The sequence below is a fragment of the Amblyomma americanum genome, chromosome 2, assembly GCF_052857255.1.
Source record: "Amblyomma americanum isolate KBUSLIRL-KWMA chromosome 2, ASM5285725v1, whole genome shotgun sequence".
Lineage (NCBI taxonomy): Eukaryota > Metazoa > Arthropoda > Arachnida > Ixodida > Ixodidae > Amblyomma > Amblyomma americanum.
This window is the reverse complement of record NC_135498.1, coordinates 218,724,971-218,751,875: the sequence shown is the minus strand read 5'-3', so window position 1 is coordinate 218,751,875 and position 26,905 is coordinate 218,724,971. Positions and strand designations below refer to the sequence as shown.

Here is a 26,905-nt window from a genome sequence, read left to right as displayed (position 1 = left end):
ATCCATGTCAGAGTGGGCGTGTGTAATATCGTCGTCGCTGACAGCCACAGAAAAGTTGCATGGGACAAGATCCTCACTTACGTCTTCAAACTCTGTTTCCTCGCGTGGAAATGTCAAAAGTTTTTGAAGACGAAGCTTCTTCTCACATTCGTAGAGCTGACGCACGGAAATGTGGTACTGTGATCCTGCCAGCTGGCGGTAACGGCCGAACCGGTCTTCTAGCGCATCCGTCTGAAATTTGCCCAGCAGTACGTACTTGAAGTGAAGTTCTTCTAAGCAGTAGCGCGAGAGTTCTACCAGAGAATAGCATGTCAGTCGCAAAGCACTGTGAGTCTCTTTCGTCAGCGAGCCACTGGTGATGTTTATTCTTGCCCAAGCGTCCAACCAGTCCACAACGCCGCTCAGGAAAGCTGTGTGTCATCAACAGACCTTACAGGGTCTTGCATGCTGTCCCTTAGCCTCTGGCCTTTGCAAGGGGTCTTAACATTGACTATTTGCCACCATGTGAGGATAACGTCAATGAAAAGAGCAGTCGACTCAGCTTGAGGAATCTTGAACGCGGAACCATGTGTCCTGAGGGCATTTGAAACAAACTGATTAATGACGTCGAGAGCGAGCTTTACATTTTGCCGCTCCATTGAGGTTGGATTCACGGCTTTTGCGTTCAGTCTGTAAGCAGCCTTCACAAGCGACGTCTTCTCTGAAGAATAAAGCTGCCGCACAGCTGCGAAAGAAGCAGCTTTCATACGAGGAGGCCCTTCGGGCATTGCTCCACTCAAGTCCATTTCAGGGAAATAGAGGCATGTTCCAGGGTTTTTCTGGTTAATCCAATTGTTCCTAATGCACTTCAAGAGATGCACAGGATCGACCACGTAGAAAAGAGGGCGAGCGTTATCGGCTGGATGGGGATAGACAATGCTCACCTGAGGACTTGTAGCAAATAACGACATCATCTTGCGGTTCAGAGCATTGTTGTCCGTTATCACAGCGATAATTTTGAGCCCCATTTTCTCAACATTAATGATTATGTTCTTAGCATGCTCGTGCAAAATTTCTGCGCTCAGTTTGCTCACAGGTAATATGTGAATGACGTCCTTGTTTGCAGAAAGGAGTGATTGTACCATGAACACATGGGCTGTTGTTGCTGGTTCCGTTGAATGAACCGACGATCCTACTATTGTGCCCCCTTTGTAGTCGAAGTATGGTTTTATGTGGATCTCATCGATCATCAGGGTCACTGTCTTCTCGTGGTCTTTCATTGATTTGACTCGTTCTCGGATGTAGGAGAGACAGTGCGGTTGATTTTGCTCCACAAGAGGGTCAGCTTTGTAATTTGAGCAAACACGGCGCAGTGTGGAAGGATGGGGCAGAATGATTCTTGATGCAGCTCTTGTGAAGTGATATGCGTGAGGAGAAATTGAATTCAAAATACTGGCGAATACCAGCAGCTCTGCGCTATACACATGCTGTTTCGCGAGGAGAAGCTCTATCTGCTCAACCAGAAATTTCAGCAAAGAAGACTGTTCTTTCGTCGTATCACTGTCCTCAATGAGGTCTGCAAGCAGTGAACCGACAAACTGCAATACTTTAGTATGTTTCGACTCTTTCGTCACCTCAGGTATATTATGCAAGCCTATCTCGAGTTCTTCTAGCAGCAAGGACAGGCTGGAGGTGTCGCATACTTGAGCTGGCAGAATCCTGCCTGAAGGAAGCGACAGAAGCTTCACTCCATTCAAGAAAACAGAAAGTGACAGATCAGGGAGAACTACCAAGGCGCATTTCACATTAGGTGAAGGATCATTCTCGATGAGAAGGAACCTAACGCACTGCTCATCGACAGAAACGGTCCAGAATTTCGTGTTGCAGATTCCAGGCAACTTAGATTTGAACTCCTCGTAAGATGAAACTTTGTTTCTTTTCTGTTCAAGCTCATTAGACTGAAGTGACTTCCTCATAGCCTCCTGCAAAGCAGCGTTTTCCCTTCTTGCTTTTTTCGTCTCTGGCGATTCACTCCGTCCAGGCGTTGAGGACAAGTATTTTGGGCAGTTTGGAAAAACAGAAGGCGCAGCATCAATCTTCAACTGTAGCCTGTCACGCTTCACCTCTATTATTTTCCCTGTCAGTTCATCTTGGTGTGACAACGTCGTAATGAAGTCGCCTGCGTGGAAGTGCAGTTCACACACCTGCACGAGAAAATGAAGCAAGGCCATTCGCCATGACTCTCCATTGCCTAAAACACTAAGTAAAAAGAGTCTGAATAGTGAACAGCTTTTACATATTTACACAGCTTTTACACAAGCCTTATGCACATCCACAGAACTAAATGCTTCCTGGACAATTCATACATAAGTGTAAGAAGTGATATCATTGCCTACAAAGACAGCATGCCTTTCCGGGAGCGACAGCTCACAACTAAGATAATTACCAGCGCCTATTAAGCAATATTTCAGAGTCTTACCCTCGAATGCTCTGTAGGTGTGAAATCCTTCCGTGGAATGGCTCGCAACCAGGCTTTTCTTCGTACTTCGTCTCTTGGGAAGCAATAAACACGTACTTTGGGACCATTCTGGTAGTTCCCGCGGCACCCGGGAACACAGCACCGGCCCATGTTTCACGAAGTTGCACTCGCTACACGGCAGGCAATCAGTTTCCCATTCGTGCGCTAGCACAGGTACGCACGCCACACAAGAAACGGCCACACGAAACAGACACAGCCGTGCGAGGAGCGAACGGAAATGCACCCAACGCCAGGCTGAAAGACTCAAGCAGCAGCTAGACGCTCACTGCAAGACTGCGTTCGTGTCTGTGCTTGCCCGGGCAAGCGCGAGCACATCGAGGGAGACAACCGAGCGGAGCGGAGCCGCGCTTGGTGAGCAGCCTGACCGGACACTTGGCGTGACGTAGCGCGTGTGGAAAGGAGGGCCTGGAGAGGCCTGAAGAAAGTATTTAGAGGGTGTTGGAGAGGCGCGGCGACCCCACATCCGGTTGAGAACGAGGGAGAAGCAGAAAAACGTCACGGAGAAGCGCATCCCATCGACCAATCAGCGTTTCCAGCCCACCGACACGCAAATGCTTCTTTCCCTAAGCCCTCTAGAGACAGGCCGAGAGAGGCACGGCGACCCCACATCCGGTTGAGTGAAGCGAAAAAACGTCACGCAGACATGCATCCCACCGACCAACCGGCGTTTCCAGCCTACCGACCCGCAAACGTTTCTGCCAGCACCGTACCGCCGATCCGCAGAGTGGATTGGCTTCGTTCGAATGTGGCTTGAACTAGAGTACTTCTAGTTCACTGTAGGCTTGGCCGATCCTGTATTGTCGTTGTCATAGTTGAACTAGCTTTGCGCCGAGTTGAGTAATTGACATACGCTGTCTTTTCGGTGACACGCACAAAATATTTTGTAGTTTGAATGTTACAATATCAACCCTTGGACAATATGAGTGTTATGACGTACCGTTGCTCGGCCCTTAGCCGATCTGCCAGCCGGCCGCCCAGCCGCTCGCTAATCCCAGTGTCGGTCATGTTCCGGAACGTAGTGGAGGCCTTGCGACGGATCGCGCTACGTGGCGTACGCGCTGTGTAATCCCGCAATCGACCGTGTACTAGGCAAGCCACAGCCTCCAGACCCGTGGGTGACACGCCATTCTAAATTCAGGTGGGTGCAGCTCCGTCGGCCACTACGGGCGGCGGCCGCCACACAACGGTGGTCCGTGGTCGCGGTGGAGTGCCCGAACCCGTGGCGTGCACCGTTTGTGGCCATTTTCTGCGCTGTGGCGGAAGCAGGTGCTCTAGTCGGGATAGTCAGCGGCGACATTTATCGCCGCTTTGTCTGTGCGCAGCCGGGCGCCTGCGGGGCCCCCAGCAGCAGCAGCCGGCACCATGATGGAAGGGAACGATTCGGTCCACCCGCAGCCCTCTTCCGTGGCAGTGTTCTTCAGGCGCGCCAGTCAGGTGAGTCACCCTGCGCTACACTGACGGAACATGAGTCGGTATCAGGACCATATGGTTGCTGACCTCGGCTCCGTCCCACTTGGAGCTCTGTTCCGCATCGTGTAACAGCAACTCGTCAGAGCAGGAGCATGAAACATCGTTCCTCTGCTCAGACAGCCGCCAATTCACTGCTGCCGCAGCCACGCCAGACAGGCATCAGTCATAGGAGCGAGCAGAGCCGAGGACGACGTGGAATTTCAGTTGCGTTAGTCTTATTGCTTTTAATGTCTGCACAGGCAACTTATTTCTGACCGCCGAATGGGTGTGGCATACCACTGCATCAGCTAAAGGAGATGGGCTAGTCACTCTGTATTCACAGTTAAGAAAAGCAGCAACTTTGATTGAGCATCATTTCTGCTTTCGTTACTTGCTATGCCAGACCAACTTCCTGGTGCATTCGACCACAAAGTGTCCAGTTTGCATGTAGACTGGGCCCGAATTACCATCATTGAAGATGACACCGGCCCAGAACACAAAAGGAGTGTGTGCAGTGCTGGTAGCAGGTCTGCATCGTTTCCGGTTTTAATTGTTAATTGCCACATGCCATGTGCTACTGTTGTCAAAAGTGCTCAGTCATCACAGGAGGCATCCTACCCTCAGATATCAGGGCTGCTACTCTTAACAAAATGTGCTGCTGTGTGTGTCTTGCTACAGTTTAATTCTTGGGATGGTGTTGCACGTACACAGGAAAGAGCAGAAGATGACAGAGTGCAAACTATCAACGGAGTTTATAGTTTACTCTCTGTCATCTTCTGCTCTTTCCTGTGTGTGCAATGCCATCCCAAGAAAGCTATGCTCCAACTCGCCCAGCAAGAAGTTCTTCTACACTACAGTTTCATCTGGCGTGTATTAGCAGGTTTTGTAGCCTGTAGGGGGCACCACTGATAATCCAACATGGCTGCCCGGGAGATGATCCGGCTATGGCGGGGAGCTAGCCCTGTGCTGCACTGCCTGAGGCTGCATTAAAGTGCTGTTGCGAGTTTAGGCGACGGAGCTCTCAGTGCAGGCCTTGTTTTGTGCCGAGGATATGCACAATATCTTCTTTCATTGTACAAGCTTTCTGTGTGCAGGCACTGCAGGAGCGATATAAATCACCCAGTGCAGGTGTGGCTGGTCTGGTATGCAAAACATTCGGCTGAGGACAGTGTGGAGCAGCACGTGCTAAACGTACCGTGGCAACTCTAATTGCAGGATGACAGGCGTCGCGGACACGTGAGCCAAAAGAAAACACTGATACTGAGAAAATTTCCGCCGTTTATCCTATTCCTGGTACTCGCGGACGTGTCAGTGGCCCAGTTTTCCACCTGATTTCAGCACATACGTCGTCGCATCAGGCTTGCCTAGACAAGCAAAAAATGATAGCCGAAGTGCAAGAATACAAATTAGCATTTCGGTCCCGCTGATTTATTTTGGAGCATTACAGGTGGTTCACGATTTTTGCTGACATGACTAAAATATTTTGCAGCAGTGATAGCTTGACAGCAGCAACTTTAAAGAGAAGCCATGCTACTAATTCCTCAGTGCCACAAATGCTGCGCATGTAGCTTCAGTTTGCTGTGAAGTTCAGCAGTCTCTGATTTTAATGTGCATTCGGCGAGTACTGATTACAAGCGTTGCACACATTGAATCATGCAAGAAGCTTTTTTTTTATTTCTTAAAAAGTACCTGTACGGTCAAGTGGTCTCTCCTGAAAAATGTTGCCTGCAAAGACAGTTACATCAGTCCATGTCTTGGATGGTACACTAGAGGAAATAATTGTGGCAGAAATGTGCGCTGAAGACTGTTAGTCTTGGTCATGGGTTTTGCAATGCGAACCTTGACTATGCTGCAAATTCAAAGCGGTGTGCATAAACGAGAACAATTGAAAGAGCACAACCAACAGGATAGCTACAGCGCTAGTCGCCATTTCATTTTTACGGTGAATAACTGGCATGCCCATACTGAGATTTTTATTAACTTGATTATGCACTCCTTCTTGAGCTTAGGATTAGAGGGAGGTTTATCTGGCCATTGGCCGGACATTGCAGTGGACAGAAAATGAAATTTCTTTGTTTTCTGTCCATACTGTCTGCTTTACAGGCACCTTGGGTGCTACGCTAATTTATTGCTGTGGCTCTGTGAACAACGCCACTCAAAACGCGATAACGTACCAAAAGTGTGACAGAAATAACAGTACAGACATCGGCTCAAGCCGTTCGCCTTCCGCCTGTATCATCTCTTCTTCAGCAGTTCTGGAGAAGGCCGCGTGGCGGCGACACCGTACTTGAAGCTTGGGAATAGGCTAAGCGGGGATTGTGTTCCCAGGACTATTTACAGTAGCATGGCCTGTGATTGGCCATTGTGCACTTGGCATGAGTTTGTCTTGAGCCTGCAAGTGCCAGGCTGGGCTTTCAAGTGCACTGAATCCTGGGGCTCATTCATTGCAAGCATAATTGGGCGAGAGGAGTCAGCCACAGCCCTGGCACTTCTAGAATTAAGAGCAGGACTGAATACAATTCCTCATAATCGACCGATTAGTGTTGAAGGGAAAGAGATGTACCATCACAAAGTTGACAGATATGGTCGAGCATAGCAGCAGCTGGAGTCATTCTCAAATGGTGGGTAGGCCCGTGGACCATTGGAACAGACAGGGGAAAATATGGCCTGTGGTAAGTTCAGTGGTAACCACAGGGGTTCAAGGTGTGTACTTTTGGTGACCTTGTTTGTAGCCTTCTTAAAACAAAACCAGGCAGGTTTGCAGAGCCGTTTGGAGCACATGGACATGTGCACTGTATGGTAAAACGTTACCAAGTTGTGCTTTGCTCTGCACTATGCTGCTGGACCATGTTAATAATACCATGCATACTGTAGAAGCTTGGGCAAGTTGGTGTGACATTGTTTTTCAGCAGCGCAGGGGACAAAGGACGAGACAAGTGCACAGACACGGGTGCACTTGTCTCGTTCTTTGTCCTCTGCGCTGCTGAAAAACATGCATACTCACTGTGTATGAGTAGATAAAAGTGATGATGGTGAATTTTAATTGCACCAGGGTCAAAGAGAGTCATGGCACAAGGTGGCATCAAAGACCCATTTTCCAATCATTTCACTCCACAGCTTGTGCTCATTGTATTGTAGGTGGGTGTTGAACCCTACACGCATGGCGGAGGCTCAAACCACAGGGCCACTGCTGCAGCAAATACAAAGCGGATGCATGTTGAGCCCATTGCTTGAAAAGGAGAACAAGAAGACTAGCTGCAATTTTTCTCACTTGCCTCTTTTTGATTAAATGTGACAGAGCTACCAGCGGCTGCTGGACACGTGGACGCCACACACAGTGGCCCGGTGGGTGGGGGCACTGCTCCTGCTGGCAGCCTTCCTGGGGCGCATCCTGTACCTGCAGGGCTGGTACATCATCACATACGCGCTGGGCATCTACCACCTCAACCTCTTCATTGCGTTCCTCACGCCCAAGGTGGACCCCGCCCTGGGCGCCGACGACTATGGTCAGTCCTTGGCGATTCTCACCAAAGCCTTATTCCAAGGAATTAGTTGCACCCACAGAGTAAGACAGTGCTGACTCTGCTAAGAAGAGGGTATCAATTTTGCTACACCGCAGAAAAGTGCTTAGATGTGGTATTGGCTAAAGGCCCGCATAACCTATGTCAGCAGTGTCGACAGGTGGCGCATTGATGTGGCTATTTCTGAAAGGAGGATGTTAGTTGTCGGGTTGAAATAGAGGGGTAAATGTGTTTCCCCCGCACATCTGCAGCTGATGGTTCAAACCACCACAGTTGGCCTAGCTCTGAGGGAATAAAGGACAGTGCTGACACAAAATGGACTCATCAGCAAGGTGACCCACTCTAGGGCAGGAGAGCAACTGAGGCCAGAGATGAAGCGCCGTCTCCCACAGTATATATGCCAGTGTTGTTGGCACCCTCCCTAAGGTAACTGGAGATTACACATTGCGGGGAGGGAGTGCCCACATACCGTATAAACGTCTGTAAGGGCCACCGTCTGTTTTCCCAAAGGAAATAATATTCATGTAAGGGCTGCACCGAAACTTTCCACGACCCATGCAAGAATAGCCTTCAAAATGCTGTGGCCTCCGCGATCAGCTCCAGCTGTGAGCAACAGTGTGCTTGAGCAGGAGCTTCCAGGTGCCTCCCACAGATAGTGCCCCAGGCCGCGGCTCATCATCAATTTTTTCCTCCACCGCAAGCTCCCGCTATCCATATCGGCATCAGTGTGACCAGCTCTGGCCTTTTGTGGCTGTCAAAGGCACGGAAGAAGTGGTAGCGTGTTAGTTCACTGTAGTTGTGGCTTGTGTGTGCTGACGCCGAGCGTTGCAGTTTTAGCACGATGGGCAAGCACCTTAATAGCTACACGGGTGGGAGTTTGCTGTCGAACAGGGTGCAGCGGGCAGGAAATTCGATGTGGCCGAGAGGTGCGTCGGACGGTGGTGCAACCAAAAGGTTGCATTGAGGGACACAAGCTTAAAAAGCGCGCTTTCGAAGGCAAGCCATGCCTGAACTGGAAGAAGAGCTGTTCTGCTAAGTGATGGAAGCGCAGAACAATGGCTACGTGTTGACAGCAGACATGCTGCGCTACTTCTTGAGGGACGAGCATGCACCAGAGCACAGCACCAGCTTAGAGTCGGAAGACTCCGCGAGTGACGGTTGAACGTAGAATAAATGCTGCTCATTCCCTAATTGATGTGCTTTTACTTTTAAAAAAATCTGCACATTGCTTGTATGGGCTGCACCCCGAAAATTGGCCCTTGAATCTGGAAAAAAAGAGCGGCCCTTATCCGCGTTTATTCAGTAGTTTCTGCTCGGCCTGTTGACTTGTTCAGGGAACTTCAAAGTGGTGCTCTGATTGATTAATTGGGGAATTTGCCAACCAGGGAATTACGTTACACAGAAGTAGGAAATCGCATGCCAGCCTAAATTCTATCGCATTAATGAGAGTGTAGATGAAATTGCATCATTCATAGTGTAGTAAAGTCAGCGCGAACCGCGCAGCATCTCGAACAATGGTCGGCAGTGAACAACAACGTTTATTGCCCAGAACCGCGATTATATACCCTCTCGTACTGAGAGGGTTACAGAAGAGGGAGAGAAGCATGAACGATAGGAACTCAGGCCAATAGGGGGGCGTGCGGCTGCCTTCGCTGGTCAGCACAAACCAAACAATTACAACATTTCTCCTCCCTTAAAAGTGAAACCGCTGTACCGGTTTTCTTATTCTGGTCGATCGTCTGAGCGTGGGCTGCAGGGGGTCAGTCAATCCCGCCGGAACCACTGGACGCTCCGTGATTGCTGGAGATGGTACTTCACTCTGGTCGGCTGCTAGCGGCTGAGGGCTTTGTTCTTGTTCCGACCCAGTGGTACTGGGCGTATGCACAGGTGACAGATCCGCACTGGTCACCTGGTCAGGACCGCCTTCTAACTGCGCTCTTGCAGTGGCCTCTACAGACGCAGTCCCTGGCGTAAACTCTTGACGACGGCGGACTTGGTCGACGTGGCGCTGCACTACTCCGGTTGGCGTGTTCACTGTTACCATTCTCGCCCCCGAAGTGGTCTGTACCCTCCCAGGCACCCATCTTTTGCCGGTGCCGTAATTTCGCACGTATACGCTGCTGCCTGGCGAGATGGTCCAGTCGTGAGCGTCCGACGACGAGTCCACAGCTCTGGGTGGGAGACATGTGTCTAGTCGGGAACGCAGCTGATAGCCGAGAAGCATCTCGGAAGGTGACCTTCCTTCTCTTTGGGCGGTCCGCCTGTAATTGAATAACAACCGCATGAGGTTATCTTCCAGCTGTCCGTCTCCCATTTTCCGCAACCCGTCCTTCACGGTCCGAACCGCTCTTTCTGCTGCTCCGTTAGATTGGGGATGGAAAGGCGCAGTGCGCAGGTGCACGATATTGTTTTTCGATATGAAAGTGGCGAATTCTTGACTTGTGAATTGTGTGCCATTATCGGACACGATTGTGCGTGGCACGCCAAACCGGCAAAACATGCTCCTTAAGCATCGGATTGTACTAGCTGTATTTGCGTGCTGCAAGGGTACTGCTTCAATCCACTTCGTGTGGGCATCAACCACTATTAGTATCATCTTGCCTGCTAACGGGCCTGCAAAATCGATGTGTATACGAGACCACCGGACCGCTGTCTTTGGCCAACTCACTGGTGGGGCTGCCGTAGGCATTGGCAGGCTTTGCACGCAGTTGCGGCACTGCGCAGACAAGTTTTGAATGTCCCTGTCCAGGCCTGGCCACCAAAATAATGACCGCGCGACTGATTTCATTGACGAGGAGCCCTGATGCGTTTCATGTAGCAGCTGCAGCATCCGTTCCCGCGCTTTCCGCGGTATCACCACTCTGTTGCCCCAGTAGATCAGACGGTGAGCCAACGATAGCTCCAGCTTACGATCAAAAAACGGCAACAAGTCTGGCGCCATTCCTTTAGTGGTTTGAGGCCATCCATGCAAAATGAAGTGCGTGACACTGGCTAACATCGGGTCCTTGGCCGTCAGCTCCTGCAATTCGTGCGTCGTCACTATACCTTCTTCCAGGGATTCCAATGAAAGGACATATTCCGGCGGTTCACCATCGGTCCCCGGTTCCATAGTCGGCGCTGGTAGCCTGCTGAGGGCATCTGCTGTCAGCAGCTGTTTCCCTGGCACGTACTGTAGCTTGTACTGGTAGCCACCCAAGAATAGCGCCCACCGTTGAATTCGCGCGGCAGCCATCGGTGGCGTCTGGCGGTCAGGTCTGAGCAGTCCCAGCAGTGGTTGATGGTCGGTCACCAGGGTAAACTGCCGACCTAGAAGATAGTCACGAAAGCGAGAAACGCCAAAGATGAGGGCTAGTGCGTCTCGCTCCAGCTGCGAGTAGTTTTGTTCTGCTTTTGTAAGTGTTCTGGAACGGAACCCAATTGGCCTGTGCTCATTTCCTATCGAATGAAACAGCACTGCGCCCACACCATACGGAGATGCGTCACACTCTAGTTTCAGCTCCTTGTTAGGATCAAAATGCACGAGAATTTGTGCATTTTTGAGGCTTTGTTTAGCTCGCTCGAACGCCAACTGCTGCGGCTGTAGCCACTCCCAACGGCTTCCTTTTTCCATGAGCCGATATAACGGGCTGAGCACAGTCGACATATTCGGCAGAAACCGTGCGTAGTACGTGAGCATACCAAGGAACGAACGTAGCTCGCTCACGTTACTCGGGCGCGGGGCTTGCATGATGGCGTCTACGTTCTTTTCCATAGGGTGTAGGCCTTGCCGATCGATACGATGCCCGAGGTAAGTCACTGAAGGCTGCCGGAACTTGCATTTGTCGGCCCTAAGCTTGACACCATGCTCTCGGAATCGTTCCAACACTTTCTTGAGCCGCGCTTCCTTGTCCCCTTTGCCTTCTGACACTAACACGTCGTCAAGGTAAGCTTGGACGCCTGGTAGCCCGCCGAGTACAGCGTCCATCTTCCTTTGAAATATAGCTGGGGCAGAAGCTATACCAAACGGGAGTCTGTTGTAACGAAAAAGTCCGCGATGTGTGTTAATGATACAAAGTCCGCGTGACGCTTCGTCAAGGGGCACTTGGTTGTACGCGTCCTTCAAATCCAAGGTGCTAAAGTATTCACCTCCATTTAAGTTTGCGAACATGTCCTCGATCACTGGAAGAGGGTAATGCTCGATATCACAGGCAGGGTTAAGCGTGACTTTGAAGTCTCCGCATATTCTTACGGTGCCATCTTTCTTCAAGACAACTACGATGGGCGTAGCCCATTCTGAATGTTGCACAGGAGATAAGACACCAAGGGACAATAACCGATCAATTTCACGAGAGACCTTATCACGGAAAGCGTAAGGAAGTGATCTGGCCTTACAGAATTTCGGTGTCGCCGTTTCCTTTAGTTTTAGGCTGGCTGGCGGTCCCTTGATGAGCCCCTGGTCTATCGAAAAAACATCCTTATACTCAGCGAGCAGTCTGTTCACCATGTGGTCACTCGGCGTGTTTCCTGTTGTCGAATCCGGCGCAGTGAGTTCTTCCATCGTAACACCCGTCTTGCCAAGTGCCGCAATCAGATCGCGGCCGCATAGACTCGGTCCTGAACAGTCAAGCACCACGAGTGGACAGGTTACCGACACGTTCTTGAATTGCACCGGAAGATCAAGTTCGCCAAGCACCGGCAGTTGTCCCGCGTAACATGACAACTTCACATGCGGCGATTTCAAGCGTGGCCACTGCGCTCTGTGTCGGTCGTAAACGTTCCGTGATATGACGCACACCGGGGATCCTGTGTCCACTTCCATGTCTAGATCTATTTCCCCCCACCGAAATGTGCGGCGTAACGGTGGTTCCAGGCCGTTTTTCCTACCAGAAATTAGCGTCCAGATGTGTGCCTCATCCTTGTTCTCGTTTCTAGACGCGGTTTCAACTGTCAGTGTCTTGACACTCGCGGTTCGCCTAGCAGCATTTTCATCTGTTCTCGCCCTGTAGCATTTCTTCGCCAAATGACCACGTTGCCTGCAGCGGAAACACCGTGCGTTAGCCCAGCGGCAGGCGTTATCATCGTGCTTCGTGCTTCCACATCGTCCGCACTCTTGCGCTGCCCCGCTGGTATCTCGCGACGAAGAGCGATGACTGGCTTGCATTCTTAGCACCGTTGGTGGTGCTCCACTGATATCGTTTGCATCGTTCTCGGCTGTTTCTGCTGCTATTGCCAGCGCTTCGGCCTCCTCCAGCGTCAAGTCTTTCTTCGCCAGTAACTGCTTGCGTAGGTTAGTTGAGCGTACACCGCAAACAATTCTATCCCGCAGCATTCGGTCTAGCGCACTCCCAAAGTTGCAGCCGTCTGCTATGCGCCGTATTTCGACCAGAAATGCGCGCACTGCCTCACCCTCTTGCTGGCAACGGGTGAAAAATTTATAGCTCTCCGCTATCTCGTGACGCTTCGGGTCGTAGTAGCTGTTTAAAGCTGCGACTGCTTCATCATAGGTGAGGGAATTCGGTGTCCGGGGTGCAATCCGTCCCGCTAACACTTGCACCGTCTGCGTGCTGAGTGCTGCCACAAGCAAGGCTCGCTGCTGCTTTGAGTCAGTAATAGCATTGGCTTCAAAATATGCTTCTGCCCTTATAAGGTACGCTTTCCACTTATCTGACGTGTCGTCGAAGGTCGGGAGCTGCAGGCTGGTCATAGTTCTCGTCGGTGCTTCAAGTTGCGACAGGCTGTCGGCTTCAACTTTTACCGCATGGGTAGTTTCCGCACTCGTCGCCACTGTAGTAAAGTCAGCGCGAACCGCGCAGCATCTCGAACAATGGTCGGCAGTGAACAACAACGTTTATTGCCCAGAACCGCGATTATATACCCTCTCGTACTGAGAGGGTTACAGAAGAGGGAGAGAAGCATGAACGATAGGAACTCAGGCCAATAGGGGGGCGTGCGGCTGCCTTCGCTGGTCAGCACAAACCAAACAATTACAACACATAGTGAACTCATAGACATGAACCATTTTGTGATCACATTGATAACGCGACTACAAAGCACCCCTGCGGCGGGAAGAGCCTCTGCTAAGCCGCTGCTTCCAGCTGACATGAACTTTTCACCTCAAACTGCTGGCACTCTCCAGTGTCCCCCCTGCTCGTCCTCCCGTTCCTTTTTTGCTATCGTGGCAGTTTGGGCTTGTCATGGCGGAAGCATACAGCGCACTATGGGACACACGAAAGGAAGCCACACAAGCGCTGACTCTATTTAGAGCCTTGTGATGGAAGATCATGGCCAGCAGCCAGGGTATTCATGTAATAATGCAGGTACCATAGCTCCTTGCGAGAGGGGGAGAGAGAGAAAAAACCTTTATAAAGAGTGTGGGTCGGAGGGAAGACTGGGAGGCTCTAGTCACCTTTGCCAAAGCATAGGCGGAAGCTACTGCAAGCCTGGGCCGAGGACCCCACTCACAATCCACTCTGGTATCCTTTTTTGCAATAAAAGCTTATTCTCTCTGGACACTCCCGTTGTGCACAAAAAACCCCTAGAGAAGCAACCTAGGCGGGCCACCTATGTTGTGTGACCTTGTGACCTCTTCACAACCCTCCCATCGGGTTGTAAGCAAATTGCCCATCGTGGCAGGTGGCTGTTAAATTGATGATTGGTTGCGAGGGTTGCTTGGGAAGAGCAACTTGAGTTGCTTAAGTCCCACCAGTGGCAGCACCTAGGTTCATTGCTTAACCGCTGCATCACTATGCCAGGAGTGGAATAAGGACTCTTGGGGATCTATGAGTGTAAAGTTGAGAATTAACATTTCCGTATATTTGAGCATTTACCTATTAACGCTATCACGACATTTTTTTTCTTCTTGTAATGGCCTTTCGTGTTTGAAAAATACATGATTTTGAAGATGTCTTTTGTGCCATTCAACCTTTTTGTGTGCCGGAAGTATTCAAAATATTCGCTTCTAAATTATTCCAAGAAAATTACTCTGTGCTTCAAACCAGAAAATCACTGTTCGCACATGTCTAGTCAAAACACACAAGGTTGATGCCCCTTTAATACAGTTGTCTCAAAAAATGGCACGTGGCAAAAATCCACTGGCCTATTTGTGCAAATAACGCTCAGCCTGTTACTTATTGATGGCCCCTTCCTGGTTAGAAATTCTGGTGCTATCTAGGCCCATCTGAAGTGCTCACCTTATAACCTGCCATAGTGAAGCTTGCTTTCCTATGTCTAGAGCTGTGTTGACAGGTTTGGAACTGGAGCTTTTATGAATGAGACTGGGATGTCAGGCAGTGGCTTCTCCGATATTAGTTTTTGCCTCCGGTCTACCTTTGTTTAATGGGAGAGGCAGCCATATTTTCAGAAAGAGAGAAGTTGTATTGGCTCTTGTATTGCCTCCATTCTTATTGATTTATTTTTAGTTGGACTCGACAGACCCCTTTGCGACCACCTGCCATACTTCAACTCTTTTGCTACCGCACCATAGGCAATCAGTCATACAAGTATATGACCGACGTTTTAAACATGTCACCAAAAATTCAAGTCTGCGCTCCTGGACAAGTTGCACCATCTAGTTTGCTTCTACAACACAAACTTTGATTTTAGTTTTGTGTTTTCATTTTTCTAACTTGAGGAGGCAACATGAAAAATGAAAATTTGACAGGACGTAGTCCGCCGGTCGGCAGTCATGGCCATGGAATCTGGCATGATGGCATCCATCACCACCTCAGATCTGCCAGCGTCATCGCTGGGACCCTGGACCCTCCCAGGACCTTAGGCTCACCCATCGTCATCGGCTGCGCTCTGTGGGCTTAGTGGCTGTACCATGAATAATAACTAAGCCGCTTCTGTGCATGATGCAAGTACTCGCAGCAGTCTCCGTACACATGCTGCTGCCCTCTCTGGTTTCGACTTGGGTGGAATGCGCGCCATCGGACCTACTCGGTTACTCCCACTGTAATACTGTCTGTTGCCTCACTGCCATCAGCGCTTCAAACCTGCCAGCTTCATCGCTCGAACCCTGGATCCTCCCAGGACCTTAGATACACCCATCTTCATCGACACACCTGACACGCTCTCTCTAAAAGAGCGGCAATCATCGGCTGCGCTCTGTGGGCTTGGTGGCTGTACCATGATGCAAACAACTAGTCTGCTTCTGTGCATGATGCAGGTGCTCGCAGCAGTCTCCACACACATGCTGGTGCCCTCTCTGGTTTCGACTGGGGTGGAATGCGTGCCATCAGACCTACTTGGTTTCCCCCACTGTGATACTATCTGTTGCTTCACCGCCTTCAGCGCTTCAAACCTGCCAGCACATTGCTGGAACCCTGGATCCTCCCATAACCTTAGACACTCCCAGCTTCGTCGACACACCTGGCACGCTGTCTATAAAAGAGGGACAATCATCGGCTGCGCTCCGTGGGCTTGCTGGCTGTACCATGATGCAGAGAACTAGCCTGCTTCTGTGCATGATGCAAGTGCTCGCAGCAGTCTCCACACACATGCTGCTGCCCTCTCTGGTTTCGACTGGGGTGGAATGCGAGCCATCGAACCTACTTGGTTACCCCCACTGTGATACTGTGTTGCCTCACCGCCATCGCTGGAACCCTGGACCCTCCCAGGACCTTAGACACACCCATCTTCATTGACGGCACCTGACTCACTGTCTATAATTATAAAGAGTGGTAATCATCGGCTGCGCTCTGTGGGATTGGTGGCTGTACCATGAAGCTGACAACTAGTCTGCTTCTATGCCTGATGCAGATCTGTAAGTTATATGCTTTATTCGCAAAGAAAACCTGCAATTACTGCCTTGTGCAGCTTTAGAGTCCACAGTGTTGTGTCGATGTTGCTATTGAATGTTTAGAAACTATTCATATCTTGCTAGTATTGTCTGGGGACATGGAAATGAATCCGGGACCTGCCGCTACAGAGACAGTGCTTGCTTAATTGAATTTACGCTCGGGCCAGGCTACGATAGTCATGTCCAAGACGTCAAAAACAAACTAATAACTACAGAGAAAATTATTGCTGATCTAATCCAATGGAAGGCCAATTTAGACAGCCACTACCAGAATCTGGCTAGTTTGAAAACAGATATAGAATGTGTGCAATGTAACGCAGAAAAGACGAATCGGCCGGTGCAGGATCTAGAGGCCCGATTTGATGACACTGAGAACCGCTCACGGAGACACAGTTCGACTTTTTACGGCCTTTCCGATCCTACACTGTCCGCGACATGCTGAATCCAAAGAAGTCATCATTCGCCACTGCTCTCGTCAACTGGATTTGAACTCGGATAGTAAAGATATCGAAGTTGCACAAAGTATTTGATGTGTACGCGGAACGCAGCATCCCGTAATTGTATATTTTGCATCTTTTAGGACAAAGCAAATGATGCTTCAAAAGGGACGCAAGCTAAAAGATACTGATTCTAGCACTGGTGAGGATTTCTCCCGTTGAGAAATATAAGAAAGCGACTTGTCGCGTTTTCCGAATCAGAGGCAGCTAAATTTTCTTTGCGGTACAAAACCCTCCATATTGCCCCAAATGCTTTTTTTTTGATGACACTGAGCAAACAAAGAAATCTGATAGCCACCACGGCAACCTAAGTCAGCACTACACTTTTCCCAAACATGTCCTCGTTCTGATCTTTTGTTCTTGGTATTCTTTACTAACATATGCAGCTTCATTTGCAAAACGAGAGCTCGTGTCAAAGCTGATGTTATCTCATATCAACTTGTTGTCATTAAAGTGCAACTGAAGAGGTTTTAGAATACGATGATTTTAAACAAGCTGAATATGTGAAACTTGCAGGTAAAGCATGCGAAATCTTTTTGTGCTAGCATTTCAATTGGCAACGTAATCACCCTCTAAAGAGGCGTCGGCGTTCTTGGTTCTCTGCAGCACACATTAACAAGCAGAGGCTGCAATGATGACGTCACATGCTAAGGCGCTAAGTTTCCAGCGAAGAAGCGGTTGTTTCAAAGAAGAAAATGAATGCCAACGAAGGTGAAGCTGACGAAGCATTGTTCGGCAGCGTCTGAAGACGCACGGCAGCATGTAAATGAAGGCAGCGGACATCTGAAATTTCGGCAATAATGACGTCACCACGAGTTTCCTCCAATATCCCCTTCAGGCGCTGGGTCCACATATGTGGATGGGACCTAAGCCTCATCATATTTTAGTATTTTAGTACGCAAGGCGAATTCACACCTTTGAATACCACGCTGTTACTATTTTGACTCTTCCTGTCAAGTTTGTGGTGCCATCTTTTGCTACTACAGCAAAATGCGTTTGTGGCGCCACCTTTTGCTGCTACAGCGAAATACGTTTGTAAAAAAAAATTGTGCATCACGTCTTGTTTTCACGGGATGACTGAATAGCTTCTTTTTTTGCATTCTATCTTTACAAATGATCATGAATGATTCAATTTAGGGCTCGGAATGTGTCGATAGGTTAAAGTAGGCACGGCACACCAATTTTCATCGTCATATACGAAGAAAAAGTGCTGCGGTGGACGTTCAGAGTGGCGCGTCCACAAATGTGGACACGGCGGCTTAATGCCGAAAATATCAAAGTGGCGTTTGCTGCATGCAACGCAGTTTTTTTGTGGACGTATGGTACGAAATGGGCTTACTGCTTACGGGCGTTGAAAACTATGCTTGTACAAAGGGAACGTTGGTTGACTCCAGCGCTGAAGCGTTTATGAAAATAGCCAATGGAGAAGCACCTCCAAAGAAGTGCAGCCGACCGAGCAATGAAGACCCGCAGATGGTCGCAAAGAACCGCCACTTAACTGAGCCGCTGCCAACAACAGACACAGCACCCTATAACCAGTACTTAAAGTCAGAGAGGTCTAGGAGGGTCTTAGGCCCCCTACCAATATTCAAAAAGGGATCAGAGACTAGCTGTGCTAGATTGTAGAACGCATGAATCCGAAAAAAGCAACCATTTTCAGTGGCGGTCAGAACATTTTCTCTACCATTTTGAAAATTTCGCTGCGTTTTTTAGCAAGAATCATTACATTTTGTATGAAACCCGAGACGGAGAAAAATGCAAATTGGCAGCACTACACAAGAGGGGGTGAAAAAGGGGAACCCATGCCCTCACACGATGGTCAGCTCAGAGCTGGCTGCTCAGCTCCAAGGCTACAGAACAACCACGAGCACATTGGTAGAGCGAGGGGAAATTTGTTTTAGGTCTCTGACATAAATTGAGCAAACAACGACCTTGAAAATGATTATTCATTTTTGCAAAAACCATGTGTAAAACAGGCCGCAAGATGCTTTCCCTTTCCACCTGTGCTCAGATCGCTCGAGACCCCTTCGGTGCAGCCGGACTAAGCATTACTTATGATGGAAGCAACCATTGGCCCCAACTTCTGAACATGTTAGTTACACAACGGTGCCGACGTGAAAGCTCCACATCTAAAAGCCACGTTCGGTGGTCAAAATACCGTATTTTCCTCTGCCTGTCGACACAGAATGACTGCTTTTATCTGTTTCATAAGTCATGGACTACAGTTACTTTCATGTATCAGGTTTAAGGCGCTATGTCCACAAATGTGGACGCAAATAAAATATTCTTAAATATGAATATTTTTGCATAATTTTTCGCACATCACTTCTCTTTAGTGTACTGATCCTCATTTATGCAAAAAAATATTTTTCCTTTCAGCAGATTTAATTGGCACCTGAAGGGGATATAGTGAGGAGAAGCCTGAACATTGTCGCTGTTTTGATTGGTGATTACGTCTATAGTTTAAATGCTAGCACAAAACTACTTTGCATCCTTTGCCTAGAAGCTTCATAGATTCGAATTCTTGTATAACATCGAATTCTCATAAGTGCTTATAATTTATAAGTTCTCATGCAAAAAAAGCAGCTGCTGCACGTGATCTGGCAGCAGCTTTTCTCGCCTGGACGTGACATTGTTGCCAGCTGTAGAAGTTTTTCACTTGGAGCTTGCGTTGCTGGTATAGCCAGGTATTTCATGGCCATTCTGTACAGACCGGGAGAGTTTTGCTTGCCTGTTTTCCTCCCGTACGCAAAAAGGTCTTCATGCCTGCTGCAAACTGGCTCTTGAAGGTACCGCTGAAATTCATCAATGTTACCCGGTTCACGGTTGTCTCTTCCCAGATGACATTGCAAGTTGGTCGATATTGTCCCATATGCTGGCACTACACTGCTTTTGTGCTGTATATGTTGACGGCTCAGCACAGCCAGTGGGTGGTGGGATTGACAAGCTCTGCAGCTGATTCCATGCAAGTTCCAGAAGCCTTGTTTCTTGTAACGCTTCAGTACAGAAAATGTTTTTGAATCTTGGGTCACATGCCATTTTCATGGTGTACTCTTTTTGCTCATTGTGGTTAGGAAATCTTGCCTGCACACTTTTTTGTAATTTTTTTGTGAACAGTGACATGTCGTCATCCGCTGCAGCACAGTCCTTCAGCACCATGTGCGTTTCGTAAAGGAATGGTATCACCGAAGACAAGCTTGCGTATTTCTGCCCACTTAGGTCTTCTGTTGCTGATGTAATTGGCTCAATGGCTTTGACCAGTCCAGTCACTGTTTTCCATTCCTGCGGTGTCGGGTTGGATACCACTGTCTCAGACGTAGCGAGTTCAAGGCAAACTGCCTCTTTAAGCTGAAAGAGACGTGACAGCATGTCATGCTCACTATTCCACCTGTTGTCTACATTCTGGACGAGCTCCAGGAGGGGTAGCTCCATCCGCCGCTGGCAGTCCTTTAGTCTTGCTGCAGCTTGGGCACTGTGCATGTAATGGCCTACTATTGCACGGCATTTCTTTAGAATGGCGGGCACTCCTGCAGTTTCTTCCTTGGCATCCTTGATGGCCAATTGCAAACACTGCATGGGGGCACACTGAAAGTCCCGGAGAGCTGCACGGAAATTTCGAGCATTGTCAGTCACAACAAAAATAGGTACCTCTTGCAGTGGCAGATCCCATTCACTCGTCATTGCTTCCAGGTGTGCTAAGATGTTGCATGCAGTGCGACTGTCAATCATGTGCTGGTTGCCCAACGTGAACGCCTGGAATTCAAACTTCGAGGTCAAGTAATGGCACGCGAGACTAACGTAGCTCTGGTTTGACCTCGACGTCCACATGTCACTGGTGAACGACAAAGACTGTACGCCTTCCTGCAGGTCGGCATGAATTCGGTGCTTGACAGCTATAACAGTGTCTCTGTGCAGGTCAGGGGTGATTGTTCTTGAAAAAGTTGTCCGAGAGGGGACCTTGTACAGTGGCTGCATGTCATGCATTAACTCCTTGAACCCTCGGCTTTCAATAGTCGTATGGCTGCAGGTAGAGTGCCAGCATCCGAGCAATCCGCATCGTGATTTCTGCGACAACACCTTGGCCGTGTCAAACTTACATTTTATAGAAGGCTGCGATACGCTGCCGAAACTTGTTCGCTTCCCGCTTTCCGTCAAAAACGCGCTGTTGTGCCCGACGGCGTCCGAAGTTTGGCGTTGCAACATGTCGCTTCCTGCAGATTATCCTTGACGAAATGTTTCCAGATCGCACTTTTCGTGCGTTCAGCCATGTTGCTGAGACAGGCACTGCACACAAACTGGTACAATTTTTTCGCGCCTTTGGTCCGCAGACCTGAACGAAACAGCACCTGACAGTGCGGAGACGCGGAAAGCAGAACTATAGAGATGCGGAACTGTGAAGCGTGGACAGTGCGGCGGCATGGGCACGCATACGACCAGGAGTGGCAAACTTCTTGCACTCAACAGGTGATTTAGTAGAGTAGAGAGCTGGGCGAGTCGGTACATGATTGAAGAAGGAAACCAGCGCAAAAGACGAAGACACAGGAACAAGGAACACAGGACAACGCTGGCCGCTGTGTTAACACCCGGCTCAGAGAACATGAAAGATTGCTTTCCACAGATGACGGGGCGAATTTGCCAAAACATTGCAGAAAGCACAAATGCATTCCGCTCTTCAAGACGACTACGATTTTTGGACGCGGTAAAACTAAGAGCCAACGTGAAATTCTAGAGACATACCATATCGTTAATCAAAGACATCTATGTGTAAGTGACACGACGGTTAGTCTATTTGATAAAGAAATTAGATTTATGAACTCACGCGGTTGTGTGTGATGTTGCTATTTACCTTGTCTTGTTAATCTGTCATGTGTGCACAAGCTTGGTTGATAACTTAAAGATATAAATGTGATCGTTTCTCAAATAAATACAGTCGATAGCCAGCGTTGTCCTGTGTTCCTTGTTCCTGTGTCTTCGTCTTTTGCGCTGGTTTCCTTCTTCAATCAACAGGTGACTCTGCTTGCATTCATCATCATCATCCATTTTATTCAGTTCAGTGCTGCTGTTTTCTAGATGTGGCATACTCCTGTCTCTTCTGAAAACTAAACATTTCAACATAATTGCTTGCCTTATAAATGAATGAATGAATCTTTATTGGAGTAGGATGGCCCGTGACTTAAATGGTGAATAGGAGTAGACGCTGCTCTTTTTGTGGTCACTAATAGTGACCTCGCAGGCCGGCATACCGGCGCTCACCATAAAATTTCACAGGAAAATCAGTTCCACGTGTGTCGACAGCGGGATAGATAGTCTTTAAAGGTGCACTGTGGCTTGTGTTGTGCTGTGGTTGCTGTCGCTCGTGACCTGTGCCGCTAGCGATGTTCCGGCCGCGTAAATTTTTTTCCGGCTGTTCATGATTCGGTTGCGTCACGAGTGCTATTAGGTTTGTTCTATTGATAATTTTTTTTGCATGCTATGCGGTGACTGTATATTCAAAATGCGCGTCGTTCGATCAGAAAGCCGACGACTGCATTGGGGGATTGGGAGAAGGAGGAGGAATGGCAGATCTCTCATTAGCGCGGTCACCCGAATACCGAATATTCGGTTACCCGAATAATAGGCATTCGATTCGCGATTTGAATAATTAGAAAATTTGCTATTCGATTCGTATTCGAGTATTCGCACAGCTCTAAATTTGGCTCATCTGTCGAGCCGCACCACATTCAGTGCTGCTGCGCGTCTGCTACAGGCCGCCGCACAGCACCCCCCATTTTTGCCGCCAACTGAACGCCACCTTATCTAAATTAACCTCGGAGTATCTGAATCCTCTAGTAAAACAAACTTTTTGGACAAGTTGGTTGCTTAGCTTAGACATAACTGCAGTGCGAAAAAAACCACACATGGAAGAACACACTCAAGACATGGACAAACACTGCACTCACAAATGATTTATTTCACCAATGCATAGGAAATATAAATGCTCCACCACGCATGCGCACAGAATACAGAAGGAAGGAAAGACACTTGCCAACGCCAACTCAGACCATCATACATCATGAGATACATCTTATTTTTTAGCTGAGGAAAGGTCGCGTTCAGATCTGTACAAGTGAATTGAAGTAACTCTAACACATTTATCGCCCCTGTTCTTTATTTGGTATGCTTCCAGTAGCTTACGTGCAGTTTGATTTTTGCTGTTGCCTAGAATCCTTCAACTATCAAACTACGGCGAACGTTCATTGCAAGACCTGCAGTGTTCAACCAATCTCAAATCTTCGTTACAGCAGCCGACGGGTAATTTGGAAACCAATAATTTGGACTTGTAGGATATTTCAGACTTCGATGAGGCACCGTCAGTCACCCCTTTGAAGCGTATACATATTCGCGACTGGTATTTCGGTCTTTAAAAGTTCGAAAGTTCGATTTTTTGGACTAATTTCAGTCGCCTGCGGGCCAAAATCTGCCATCTTATTTGCTTTTCACCGGCGCAAAAGGCGCCATCTTTAATTGAGGTGGATTTACTCTCCAGTTGGATTGGCTTGACACACTTTCGGTACCTCATTTTTGCTAATAGAGGTCCCTGCGATCTGACACTTCAAGGTGGCAGTCGTATTGTCATCGCTGTTAACTTGCTTTTGTCGCCAACGTTGTCGCGGGCAGTTATCATTTGTCTCAACACATTGAAAATTGGTTGTTGGGGCTCGGCGGACACCTGAACCGCGCATTAAGGGAAGGGATAAAGGAGGGACTGAGAGAAGAGAGTTAGAAAAAGGTGCCATAGTGGAGGGCTCCGGAATAATTTCAACCACCAGGAGATCTTCAATCTGCACTGACATCGCACAGCACAGGACGCCTTTGCGTTTCGCCTCCATCGAAACGCGGCCGCCGCGGTCTGGTTCGAACCCGGGTACTTCGGATCAGTAGCCGAGCTTCCTAACCACTGAGCCACCGCGGCGGGTGTCATACATTCATCATTCGCCATTTCGTCACTTGGATTTCTCCGACCGCGTCGACCGAGTGGACCTCTGTCTTCACGAAGTTACATCCGTTCGCCATTTTGTAATTGCATCCGGCAGCTCCACCGCTTTGAGCGAAAAGTGTCTTGTCTTTGCGTGTGTTTGACGAGCGGTGTTGTGCACACTCGGGTTGTGCGCCACACCAGTCCCGCCGGTGCCGCCGGGTCCATCAAAGAAGCGTGGGAAGTATTCAACTAAACGCCGTCACCTTGCTGTCGAGCGTGCACAGTGAAAGCACAACTTTGGCGAAAATACAGGTGCAAATCGTCACCAGCAAGAGAAATTTTCCGCAAGGTAAAATCAGTGACTTTTTTAAGCCGATTTCATCTCAATAAAATGATTTTTTTTTGTACTTCACGGATTTTTCGGATTGTTTGTTTTTTCGGACCATTTTTTGGATCCCTTCGAGTCTGAAAGATTGGTCGGCGACTGTATTTAATAAAATTTCGTCTGTGCTTCTTTAACCAGTCGTTGACGCATCTATCAATTTGGCCGACATAGGCTTTTCTGCACGACGGTGGAATCTCTTACACCCCTCCTGATTGGCACTGCAAATAGGGCTTGGCATACTTTTTTCCACATCCAGCTTTCTTGGGAGGGCGTTGCGCGCACGACAAGACATGCACAGGAAAAAGCTCTGTCTGTCATCTTCTGCTTTTTCCTGTGTACGTCCTGTCAGGTGCGCAATGCCATCCCAAGAAAGCTATGCACCAACTCTCCCAGCAAGAAGTTCTTCTACATTACTTCCACGTCCAGCTTTGCTGGTTTCCGTGCCGGAGATACGAGGGCATAGTTGGCTGAGCTTTAGCGGAGCCAATAAAACGGGCAACACTGCAAACCTGTTTGCTACTTTCTTCAAGTTATGTGGAAATTTGTGCAGGCAGGGGGCAAATTCCGGTCGCAAGGTCCGCTCAGCTTTCCTCGTCCTCAGGGTTGTAGAGCTCTTTACCTTCTTCAGGAGGGTCTCGGCAACAGCCATCGCAACCGATCGAGGACAACCCGAATTCAAAGCTACCTGCATTTCATGTTCGCACGATTTCTCAAGTGCTGACTCGAGGCACAAGTTCACTATGCTTCTGTTTATTATTTTAGTGTGCTGAATCATAATGCAGCACTTCATTTTGCTCAAGTGGGGCGAAGCCCCACACACATGGCACCCACCAAACTTGAGCCGTGTATCTATAATCTGAAGATGATTCTGATTTGGTATTTCGCAACTGAAAGTCAATTCCTTTCCATGCTGTTTAAAGGCGTCTAAAATTCTGTAAACAATAGTGTAAAGGGCCCTGCTTGTCCAACAAGATCAAAAAATTGTCAACATATCGGTACACTTTTGCGACTTTGGCCGGGTTAAAAATCGAGGCTATGATCTGGTCAGTGCTGGCTAAAAAAATATCGCTTTAAATGGGAGCAACGCAGGTCCCAATGCATATTCCTTTGGTTTGTAAATAGTGCTGGTTGTTAAAAGTGATAAAAGTTATTTGGAGGTAAAATTCTGAAAAGTTGCTTGTAAGTCGGTTCCTACAAAGATCTTTGCAACATCTGACCATTAATGACCCTTTCTTTATAAAGAATTCTAGATAAATTGTTGGTTTCCTAAAACCCTACCACAACATTGGCTTCGCGTTCTCAGTGGATGTAGAGTATTTGTAATATTTAATACATTACCAAGAGCTGTTCGCGTCGCTGCAAGAGTACATTGGCTAAAGTGGCGTCGTTCCCTTCCAGAATTCAGCTGGTATGCCCGTTGACAATTTTTTAACACCTTTAGAATTTTGAAACTGATGTCACAAAAGTGCGGAAAAGCTAACACTCCGTAATGAGTGTTAACAAACCAGGTACTGTGTATGCTTCGCGCCCACCTGCCACAAGTGCACAAGAAAGGAGGGCAGTAGAGTGGGGAGCTGGGCAAGTCTGTACATGATTGCAGAAAGAACACCAGTGCAAAAGATGGAGACAGCACAGGAACACAGGACGACGCTGGACTATTGACTGCGTTTTTTTCAGGAACGATCACATTTATACCCTTCAGTATCAAACCACGCTTGCGCACACGTGACAGATTTACAAGAAAAGGTAGATCGCAACATCACTGAAAAAGATCAGGACCGCAATCATTGTGCGACACGTTACGTTAAGGAGTTCAAAAATCTAATTTCTTTATCTAATAGACTAACCGTCGTGTCACTTACACATCGATCTGCTTGTTTAACGATATGGTATGCCTCTAGAATTTCGCGTTGACTCTTAGTTTTACCGCATCCAAAAATTGAAGCCTTCTTGAAGAGCAGAGTGCATTTGTGCTTCCTGGAATGTTTAGGCAAATTCGCCCCATCATCTGTGGAAAGCGACCTTTCATGTTCTCTGAGCCGGGTGTTAAGACAGCGGCCAGTCTGCCCAATGTACATATTCCCGTAGGATAAAGGTATGCAGTACACTATCTGGGTGGCACAGGTGATGTATTTGAATTCAATAGACTAACCGTCGTGTCACTTACACATCGATCTGCTTGTTTAACGATATGGTATGCCTCTAGAATTTCGCGTTGACTCTTAGTTTTACCGCATCCAAAAATTGAAGCCTTCTTGAAGAGCAGAGTGCATTTGTGCTTCCTGCAATGTTTAGGCAAATTCGCCCCATCATCTGTGGAAAGCGACCTTTCATGTTCTCTGAGCCGGGTGTTAAGACAGCGGCCAGTCTGCCCAATGTACATATTCCCGTAGGATAAAGGTATGCAGTACACTATCTGGGTGGCACAGGTGATGTATTTGAATTCATGGTTGATTGTGCACTGTGAAATTTTACTTATCCTATCTTCAATTCTTCAGCACAAACTGGCCAGTTTTCGCGGGGCTGAGAAGACTACATCGACACCGTGCCTACTTGCGACCTTCTTTATGTTGTGTGGAAGTGCGTGCAAGTAGGGCATAACTTCACACTTTCTTTTGTCCTTCCTTTCTTCCATCACCTTAGGTTTGGCTTTCATTTTTTTTAGAAGCTTTTCAGACACACCTTTGATAACATGCTTAGGAAAGCCTGCTTCTGTTAGTCTTTGCTCTTGCTGCAGAAAGCTTTCTTGTATAGTATGGAAGCAGCTTTTTTCTAGTGCTTTATTGAGGCATAAGGTT

The 26,905-nt window shown here is 48.4% G+C and overlaps 3 protein-coding genes across 6 annotated transcripts in view; 1 reads left to right on the top strand and 2 right to left on the bottom strand.

The window, feature by feature from the left end:
* Window positions 1-3,325: 3,325 nt before the first annotated feature.
* LOC144122171 (protein RER1) overlaps window positions 3,326-26,905 on the top strand; it is a 122,651-nt gene continuing 99,071 nt past the window's right edge. For all 4 annotated transcript variants that reach the window (XM_077655747.1, XM_077655746.1, XM_077655749.1 and 1 more), the window contains exons 1-3: window positions 3,326-3,656; window positions 3,841-3,952; window positions 7,266-7,473. In XM_077655747.1, coding sequence (XP_077511873.1) covers window positions 3,881-3,952; window positions 7,266-7,473 — 280 coding nt within the window. In that variant the 5' untranslated portion in view covers window positions 3,326-3,656; window positions 3,841-3,880. The remainder of the gene's footprint in view (window positions 3,657-3,840; window positions 3,953-7,265; window positions 7,474-26,905) is intronic.
* On the bottom strand, window positions 9,629-13,416 carry LOC144122168 (uncharacterized). The gene is made up of 3 exons (XM_077655744.1): window positions 11,860-13,416; window positions 10,534-10,794; window positions 9,629-9,749 (listed from the first exon to the last, which is right to left on the bottom strand). Exons 1-3 carry the CDS (start codon window positions 13,169-13,171, stop codon window positions 9,679-9,681), a joined length of 1,644 nt encoding a protein of 547 aa, XP_077511870.1. The 5' UTR covers window positions 13,172-13,416; the 3' UTR covers window positions 9,629-9,678.
* On the bottom strand, window positions 13,628-21,693 carry LOC144122169 (zinc finger BED domain-containing protein 4-like). The gene has a single exon (XM_077655745.1). It carries the CDS (start codon window positions 20,965-20,967, stop codon window positions 19,585-19,587), a length of 1,383 nt encoding a protein of 460 aa, XP_077511871.1. The 5' UTR covers window positions 20,968-21,693; the 3' UTR covers window positions 13,628-19,584.